General features: G+C 36.5%; 1 protein-coding gene across 1 annotated transcript; it reads right to left on the bottom strand.

The window, feature by feature from the left end:
- Positions 1-201: 201 nt before the first annotated feature.
- Positions 202-2918, bottom strand: LOC147557496 (uncharacterized). The gene is made up of 4 exons (XM_086658346.1): positions 1949-2918; positions 1015-1867; positions 819-937; positions 202-727 (listed from the first exon to the last, which is right to left on the bottom strand). The coding sequence occupies exons 1-4, from the start codon at positions 2894-2896 to the stop codon at positions 323-325; spliced, it is 2325 nt and encodes a 774-aa protein (XP_086514472.1). The 5' UTR covers positions 2897-2918; the 3' UTR covers positions 202-322.
- Between the last annotated feature and the right edge of the window lie 7042 nt (positions 2919-9960).

Genomic DNA, 9960 nt, shown 5'->3' with positions numbered 1-9960 from the left:
GACTTTTAGTTGATAGATTGCATTAATGAATGTCAAATCTATCCTTTTGCCTCGAGTATCCAGAATTCTTCTGTTGATCTCGTTGAGAAAAATCATTTAGACGTGTACTAAGCTCGAAAAATCGAAAATCGGGACTAGTCGGCAGACCCGGGCCTAGCGACTAGTGGGACTAATTTAAAGCGAAATACTGATATGATAGTTAGAAATCAAATTTCAAATAAACCTAATAAAAGTAGTTCATATTCATAGTCATACAATCCATAGTCAGAATTCATCATAATGCCGAATGAAAGCAAAAGAAAACGACGCTAAATAACTCAATCTAAAGTTGCAAAGTGCGACCCATCCACTTCAATATCAGCATCGCTATCTTCATCAACAAGTTCCATCGGAGGACGTGATGTAGGAGTAGTTGAAGAACTAGAAGCCATTTGACTTCTCGTTCTTCGTCGTTCAACACTCGTAACTCCTTGTGCCTCCGAACATCTTCCCATCTAAGATCATCGCCCCTATTGACGAAATCTTGTAGTTCTTCATCAGTTGGAATAATCCATTCATCATTTTCTTCTACCTCTCTCAAAATAACTGGATCAATTGAATCATCTCTTGTCGGTCCACACACATTGTTTCTAGCTATATTTCGAATCTTCAACTTCATATTGTATTGGATGTAGACAACATCATTCAATTTACTTTGCATCAAGCAATTCCTCTTCTTTGAATGCACCTGAAAAAAAAAAAAAATACAAGTATAATTAAAGAAGTATTTAACTTATTACTTAACGGGTAAAAATAAGATGGATTAAAGTGTAACTTACATGATCAAATGCACTCCAATTGCGCTCACATGGTGAAGCACTACATGTCTGACTTAAAACTCTTTTAGCAAATGCTTGAAGGTAAGGTAGTCCCTTTCCATATTGTGTCCACCATTTATCTACATTTCGTCACAAACGAAAACAACCATAAGATCGCCACAAAAGTGAATAAATGTAACACTTTAAAAAAACTTACGCGGTAAATATTTGTTGATTCCTTTCCTCGCAAACTCATGTCCCAACGATCCAGTTGCACTCCTATAGTGAAACATCTCATTATTCATTTCCTCCAAAGCATGCTCATCAGACACCAATTTACTCATTGCAAAAAAAACTTGATTCATAACCGCATCAGTCTCAACCACTTCCCAACCCTTTCCGTAGTAAATCGAGGGATTCAAATAATAACCAGCTGCATGTAAAGGATGATGAAATTGATCCGTCCATCGGTTATAAATAATTTCCCAAACTTTGGCTCGTGTCATGTTGTCACTGCCAAGGTTCTTCTTAATTTGGTCCTTGGCTATAACCATTGCTTCATATATGTATCCCATATTTGGTTTCTCTTCAGTGTCCACCAATCTTACCACATCAACTAGTGGAGCCAACACTTGACACGCGAATTGCACATTATCCCAAAAGCTATTTTTAGCCACTATCCTTGCACATCTATTACCATCAGCCTTTTTAACAAAATCGGATTGTGTCCATTGATCTGACACAAACAACATTTGTAAATGACCCCTGTTCTTATGAATACTTTTGATTGTGTAGAAAGCAGTAGCAAATCTAGTCACGCAAGATCGGTGTAACTCTTTCCCACCAGTAAACCTCCTCATCAAGTTTAAAACTCTACCATGGTTATAGATGTACGTTGTAACGACTTTAGACTCACTTAAAGCACTCTTGATCTTCGGCAATTTATCACCAATATCTTGCAACATTAAGTTGACACAATGTGCCGCACAAGGAGTCCAAAACATATTAGGATGTTGTTCCATTAAGATCTTGCCTGCAGCCTTAAAATTTGAACCGTTGTCGGTAATAAACTACATAACAAAAAAAAAAGTAATTAGTTTAGTAATTGATGTAAGGAGAATGCAAAAATAAATGAAAATTAACATATATACCTGAACAACATTCTCCTCGCCTACATCTTCAATAACTTCATTGATCATGCCTACAATGAGATTTGCATCCTTAATGTATTCAGATGCATCGATAGACTTTAGAAAAACTGTTCCTTGCTCACAACTAACTAAGAAGTTAATCAAGCATCTTCCTTTTCCATCAGTCCAAAAATCAGACATTATAGAACATCCATAAGACTTCCAGTGTGGTCGAAAGGATTCAATGAAGTCATCTGTTTCTTTCAAAATATCCTTAAACAAGGTTGTTCTCACATGGTAGGGAGATGGTGCTGGCAACCCTCTTCCATACTCACCAACAGAATTTAAAAATTTTTGGAAACTTTCACCTTCACAAGCATTGAAAGGTAATCCTTTCTCGATTGCCCAACGAGCATAATCCTTCCAAGCTCGGTGCTTTAATCCAATTTTAATCGGATTATTCTGCTCCAATGTACTTTGCTTCATTTTTTTGTAGTCCGGACTAAAGACAGTATCCAAAGGACCTCTAACATTACTTGATCGCTTCAGACTTCTTCCACTAGAACCACCAACTACCTCAGGTTGCTTAGATTTAGTTCTTTCATCTTCAATCTCTTGACACTCAATGTCTTCTTCTTCAATATCGCCACTTACCAAAAGATCATGATCTTGAATTATACTACTAACGCTAGCCTTCTCCAATCTTTTCTTTGTTACCTCAGTCATGATGTTTTGAACTGCTTTCTTTATCTCTTCAGTAACCTTGCCACATCCCTTCACATTCCCTTTTCTATGAGCAAGATGCTCTTTCAATCTATAAATGTCTCCGGACATCTTCTTGTTACATAGTTTGCACCAAACTAAATTCAAATTATTAGCATCCCGACATTCTCCCCATTCCCATGCCATATCTCCCGATTTCCTTACCAAAGCAGGAGCACTCGAAGCACCAGAACCAATAGAATCCATCGATGGAAACTATGAAAAATACCTAAATAACAAAAAGAAACAAAAAGAGCAAAACAATAAAGAATATCAACCAATTATAGAAGTTACTAGTTAGAGAACAAAATTAGTCAATAAACTTATATTATATCAAGTTATCAATTATAGACATGATTTATACATTAGAAATACAAACCTACAAAGAAAATCAACTAATTATAGAAGTTAGAGAACAAAATTAGTTCATAAACCATAAACATTATAAAGAATATCAACTAACTATAGAAGTTAGAGAGCAATTCAACCCATAAACATATATTATATCAAATATAGAAGTTAGAGAACAAAATTAGTCCATAAACCCTAAACCCTATCAAGAATATCAACTAACTATAAAAGTTAGAGAGCAAAATCAACCTATAAACCTATATTATATCATTTATAAACATGATTCAACCATTAGATACACAACACAACTAATTATATATGTTAGAGAGCAAAAAAAATAGAGAACTAAAGATGAAAAACAAGTATTAAGTTGTTTAGAGAGAGAAAAAGAAGAAAAACTATTTCTAGAGAGGGAAACTTACTTGGATGGAGGTTGTGGAGCTTCAAATCTTTGCAAGAAATAGTAGAGAGAGGGGGGGGGGGGGCGGCTGGTTTAGGTAAGAACTTAAACCCAAGTGAAAAACTTAGGTTTTTAAAAAAAAAGAAAAAAACGAACCTGCTGTTCTGGCCGAGTTAGTCGGCGCCTAGCCGACTCGGCCCTAGTCGGCTTCCAGGCGCCGGCTAACTCGGCTTCTGAAAGCGACTAGGACTCCGAGTCCTAGTCGATCGGCAGCAAGCCGATTACCGTGTAAGCGGCGCCTAGTCGCCGGCTAGGCGCCGCTTTTTAAAGCATAGGACGTGTAGACCCTTGCCATGAGTCTATCCGCATTGTCGCAAGATAAAGGAGGCACTTTGCGAAGGCCGACCCACTATCCATGATCAAGGTCGTAAAGGATGTCTTAGTCTGGGTAGGCATTATTCTCAAAATTACTTTTAGAGACTTTTACGCTTAGTCTGGTATGTGATATAGTGAACTATTTAGCCAACTAACATCCACGACATAATGCGTAAATAAATAAGTAAAATGCGCGCGAGAAAATAAATCAAGCACATATGGATCCTAGTATGGACCCTAGTCCTAAAAGATCTAATCTTCTTAGGATTTCTTCTTGTTTCGCCTTTTGGTTCACCAAGATCGCCATCTTTGAACCACCATTGATTTCTCCCACTCGAATTAGGATCTCCATCCTTGAGTTTCTTCAATGGACTCATAGACCCTAAACTCTAATTACAATACTCAAACGATTCGCAGATCGTATAAACTTGAAATTAAAATTATTAAATTGCACCCATCCATGCTTAAAACAAGAATGAAAGAAATAACTTTCTATGGCCATACTAGTTCCCGCATTCACATCACATGCATTAATATAATATTTCAAGGCTAACAATTATATATGCATGATCATCCGGGAGATACTTTTGTCGACATCTCTATGTCACATTACGCTCCTTAAGTCTAAATTCGAAGAATTCGACTAATGGTGCGTTCCGATTTTATCTTTTACTAGGGCATATCCCGTGCCCTAGGGCACGGGCACTTGTATCAATCAAATGTCACGAAATTTAATTGAGAGAGAGATTTTTATTAGTTATTATTTTTTTGTATTACTTTTTTTGTTTCTTTTCTCTTAAATTAGTTATTATTCTATTAAGAGAGAGAGATTTCAGTTTCTTTTTAACCCTTGAAATTTATTTTGTTTCTTTATTTCTTAAATTAGTTATTTTATTTCTAAGAAGGAAAGGATTAATGCTTTTTAAATAGGTAACTTTATTTCTACGAAGGACTATATTTTAAATTTTGAGAAGGGCTTCTAGACAATATCCTTTATTAAAAAAGCTCAGTCATCATTTTCCCTTCTGTTTTATTATATAGATGATTCCTAAAATCAAGTTCAAGAAAAACTCCGTTTGGGCTTTTGAAGAGCCCGGGTCAATTTCGGAAAAATATGGTTTCACTCTTAATGATTTTCAAAATCAATTTTAAGAAACCCCCGTTTCGAGCCTTCGGGTGGACCTAAACAATTTCGGTAATATTTGGGTGGGACCGAGAGAAAAGTTTACACTTTCGTCAGAAGAACTCTCACTCGGGTCAAGACCCGTAAAACTTCGGTCCATGGTCCTAAGTCAAATTCGAAATAGCGCGGTACAACCATGTCAAGGCCCAAGACCTTAAGGTCAAGGCCCAGTCATGATGGTCCGGCCCAAAAGAGAATCAGGTGGTGCATAGGTCCGACCCATGCTCGGTTCGACTCAAGGCCGAGAGCTTTGGGTCGGGAGCTTTGGGTCGTGCCCAACACGCTCTGGCCGAGACCAGACGCGTCTAGACGCATCTCGGTCTCGGACTAGGCTTAGGACGCGTCTGGCCTATGGCCGAGCCTTTGGGATGTCTCGGACCAAGTTCGAGACTCCCTAGGCCGCCCCAGACGCATCCCAGACCATCTCGGTCCTAGATCGAGATGCCTAGGGCATCCCAGACGCGTCTAGTGGTAATCCATGCATCTCGGGTCAAGTCTGAGACGCCTCGGAACTCCAAGGGATGCGTCCTAGACGCGCCCAAATCATGGGCATGCGCAACCAGGAAGCTTCCTGATCGCGTAATGGAAGCTTCCTGGTCGCGTCCTCGCCGCAGGCCAGCATCTTCTCAAGTTTAGAAACTTCTAAAACTTCCAAATTTTTTTTTCTTTTGCTTCCAAAGCTGTTGTCACCTCTTGTTTAGAAACTTCGAAAAACCCAAAAACTTGTCGTTTTTCAACAATTTCTAAAATCAATGAAGAACAATTCTTTTGAAAACAATTTTCAATATCGAAATCAATCAAAAATCGAATCTTTTGAAACTCTTTTCAATCATCAACTTTGAAAATCAATTTGAAAACTTTTAAATCATATTCAAAATCATCAAATTGAAGCCTAAAACACTTTTAGACATAACTATGTATTTAATCAATCATGGATTAGTCCGAAACTTAACAAAAATTAGCTATTTGCAAGAGGCTCTGACGCCACTGTTGCGTTGTGGTGTCTTCCCAGTGTTCTAAGCGGAATCTCAGACATGTCATGTCTAACACTAGTATGGGCCCAAGATCATCATGCATAAGCTAATAATTAACTAAGAGTTTAGGATTATCTTAATCGCTAGTTTTCCCTTGAACTTTTTCAATCGAATGCGAAGACCAAGAACCCCACGTGTTGCTCCTCTACTCAAGACACTCGAATGATCAATTTGTTATCCCACCTTGTAGCTAGCTAGAACTCTAATTGTGGTTTGATTAAGAATAACTCCTTTATTTTAACTAGTTAGATAGCTTGGGAATTAGCTTGCTTTCTCTCTCTACTTGATGTTGTAGAGTAAGAAAGCTTCTTGAGAAATTTCATACCTTATTCAAGTCCCTAAGAGACATTATATAGAACTCTAGTTAGAGTCCAACTCTAATAATGTTTTCTAAAAGTCCCTTTTGAATAAGATTAAGGAAATAGTCGAGTTTCTATTTTCCTAATTCCTTATTATTGGTCGGCCATATCAAACCCACCTAGGGCAGATCTGGACGACCCCTATAGGACCACACGGCCAAGCTTGGTTGTGCCCTTTGGGCCCCAAATCCCCTCATTTGGTACCCGGTCCAAATACCCTTATTTTGGGCATTTTGTGCTATCTTTGCCTAAACTTTTTTTAGTGTTATAAGACATGTTTCGGGACTCTCCCATGATTATATGTCTCATCCCACTAATCATTTCATCCGATCAAATAGACATTCTTATATGTAACCCGATGTAGGATCCGGTCGAAGTTAGCCGCGAATTACTTCGTAATTCGACAATCATAGTTGGTTTCTAGCTAAACACTACGATCACTAAATCATCCGGGACTTGATGATCTTCTTCATTAATTGTGCTATCCGAAAAATTACTTGCATTGCATCATTGGTCGAAAGACATCTCCTTCAGTTAATAATCGTGGATTACTTCACCAAATGGATCGAGGTCGCAATGCTGATACGACCCAGAACGGAAGCCATCATAAGAGTCCTTTGGAACCAGATATTTACCCGGTTCGAATTCTCGAGAATCCTGGTCATGGGCAACGGACCTCTGCTCAACAATACTCGTCGAAGATCTATCCTTTCATTCCTGAAGTGGACTCCGTTTCTACAAATCCAGCAAAACCAAGTCAGATAAGCATAATATTATTATATCTATTTGTTTATGTAAATATATATATATATATATATATATATCAAGTTTGTTTAGGTAGAAGAGTTGGTGGAGTAGTTAATCAAATAACCTAAGGTGTAAGGTTTGACTCCTGTGAGTTACACCATTTTTTTTGAATAATTTTTTCCTTTAAAAGGGGCACTAAAAGAACAAATGTAGACATCAAATAACAAAATCCAATTAAAGTTAAAATGTTAAACATGTTACACATTCCCTAATTAATACGGAGTTTAAAAGACAAAACCATTTAAAGTAGTTAACTACTCATAGAAGTCTAAAAGACACCTAAATAAAAGAAGAACAAAAATTAAATTAAATTAATATTCTTATAATTTTTTTTCTTTTCTTTTTTTTTTCTCTTCAAACTTCAATCTCTCATTTCTATTTTTATTTTCTATAAGGGCTTATTGCACAATTACATAGAGGAAAACTTCTTTTTTCTTTAATTTTTCTTTGTTTTCTATATTTTGTTTATGTTTAGATTCTTATTATTACCTCTAGTAAGTTAAAATTATTATGTTGATTAGTATATACTTGTGTTATTATCGCATTAGATTGTTAAGACTCCTATTTACGCGGCTCCGAGAAAAGAAAGAAAAAGAAATTAGATCGAGATTTGGTTAATCACAATCAGGAACTATAGATCAATCGGTGCTTCTAAAGGAACTAGGTCAAATGGCTGTAAGCGGACGACTCTATAAGCACCGGGCCCAACAACTATTTTCTCTATTGGCGTCGACCAATCTATAAGCACCTAACCCTAACGAGACTTAACCCTAATGAGATTCTCAACCCTCATTAGCAATGAAGTTATTATCCGAATTTGTGTTTTGAAATAGGGTTTTTTCCAACTTTAACAGAGCAATCATTATTTTCACGAAAAAGGTTAAACCAGAGAGTTAGACGAGGATTCTAATGCTAGATGTTATCTTAAAGCAGCGAAAGTTAGAGGATAAACATTTAAAGATATGCAAAACTTCACCATGTTGAGGTAGAGAAGCCTGCATTCAATTAAGAAGACTCTGCAGCACTTGAAACATTTCTAATTCCACTTTTTTTTTACCAATCTGGATACATCTAATTTGAGGTAGACTGAACTAGGCATTTAAGAAAACTGCTAAAGTTTTGGAGAATCTGGGTTTTGGGGGTGGGTGGAGATATGAGGAAGAAGAGAAAGATTTGAGGCATCAAACCAAGGTCAAAAGTCTGGAAACATGTCTCCCTCTTCTCTCTTCTGCCTTTGTATCTTTTATCTGATCTTAATCATTTGAGTGTGAAATTACCAGACAAAAAAGGGTCGGAGGAGCCCTAGTTCGCTCTACATGACGAGTGCTTATAGAGAGATTGGGTCAATGATCGATGACCCGAGTCTTGAAAAACCCCGCCTGCTTATTATGGGTGTTGCTTTTAACAACACTCTAGATCAGTTCGTTAAGAAAAACAAGCTGAGACTAATAACTCATATGAAGCGTGTTTTTTTTTTTTTGATGAAGAGCATATGAAGCGTGTTGATAAATTATTTTTTTAACTTAAGTGTAAGGGGGCCCGTCGATATGTAGAACTAGGGCCCCCAAAATTCAGGGTCGGTACTGACTAAGTCGGAGGCCCCTTTACTTCCTTTGTTGTTGGCTTCCTGGGATGCCTTTTGACCCTGGGGCTCAAAGTAAGGCTCTACCCGCTTTGGCCCCTGGATCGGTCCTAATTGTACCGTCACTCCAATCATCACCGAAATAAGAATTTAATTAAAATAATATACTTCCATGAGGAAAACAAGTTTAGAATAAAAAAGATGTTACCACTTTATAACATTTTGACTTTTTTTTTGTTGAAGATAAAAACATTATAACATTTTGACTTATTGGTAACTATTTTGTTAATGGAATATTTTATAGGTAATGCCTAAAGTTGTTAGAGGCAATCTTGATAAAGGTAATTCCTAGTTTGATTAAACGCAATGGAAAATGAGTCATTAGGTAGTAAATAATTTCAAAATAGCTAAAAAAGCCCTAATCTTTTACTATTAGGGCTTTCCTACCAAAATATTAAGGCTAATTAGAAGTTAGGTTTAAAATAATTTCATTAATTATTATTCAGGTCAAAAGTTTAAAAGAATTTTATCAATATTCCATTAATACCCTTAGGTCTATTTTGCTCTCTCTCTCTACCTCATGACTGCAACTCGACGGGAGAAATAGGGCACAGATTTTCGATTTTGATTGGGGAGAAGACGAAAAGAAGAAGATGATTTGAAGTTGCTTCCATCACTGATTCATATTTAGTTCTAGTTCTTCTTCTTATCTTGGTTTTCTTTTTATACAAAGAATTAGGGTTTTTCATCTTGCGGAAGTTTTAGTATTCGTCCCGTGATTTGTTCATCAACTATTCGATTTCGTTTCCTCAGTTCATCGTCTTCATCTTCTTCACTGTAAGTTAGTTTTCTTCATCTTTAACCTAGTTGTATTTATATAATAGATTGTTATTTATCTTTTGATTTGTTTCCTCTGTTTATATTCCTATACTTGATGAATCTTCAAACCTATATATGTTTGTTTTGTTTATGTATTATAGATTGCTTTATGTTTAGTGTTTTGATTTTTTTTCATACATTTGTTTGTTGGTTCTGACGATTATCAATTTCTAATGAATTTTGTTCTGCAAATTGTGTTTGCACAATCTGGGTAGAACTGCAACTCGTGTTTGCACAATTGAGTAGAACATTGCTTTTGTATTTGCAGCATTGTTAACAGATTTGTTTTGATGTTCAGGAA

Source organism: Eschscholzia californica, unplaced genomic scaffold (genome assembly GCF_041429995.1).
Source record: "Eschscholzia californica isolate CP2 unplaced genomic scaffold, dmEscCali1.0.p SCAF_2, whole genome shotgun sequence".
Taxonomy (NCBI): domain Eukaryota; kingdom Viridiplantae; phylum Streptophyta; class Magnoliopsida; order Ranunculales; family Papaveraceae; genus Eschscholzia; species Eschscholzia californica.
Note: the sequence above shows the minus strand (reverse complement) of the source record. Positions and strands in the feature narration are given on the sequence as shown.

What these genes read in the sequence shown, in the direction of transcription:
- LOC147557496 (XM_086658346.1), bottom strand. Translation starts at nt 2,896, where the DNA reads ATGGATTCTATTGGTTCTGGTGCTTCGAGTGCTCCTGCTTTGGTAAGG. An exon ending in AATCAACAAATATTTACCGC is followed by an intron (nt 938 to 1,014) that starts GTAAGTTTTTTT and finishes GACGAAATGTAG; the next exon opens with ATAAATGGTGGACACAATAT. An exon ending in ATTGGAGTGCATTTGATCAT is followed by an intron (nt 728 to 818) that starts GTAAGTTACACT and finishes TTTTTTTTTCAG; the next exon opens with GTGCATTCAAAGAAGAGGAA.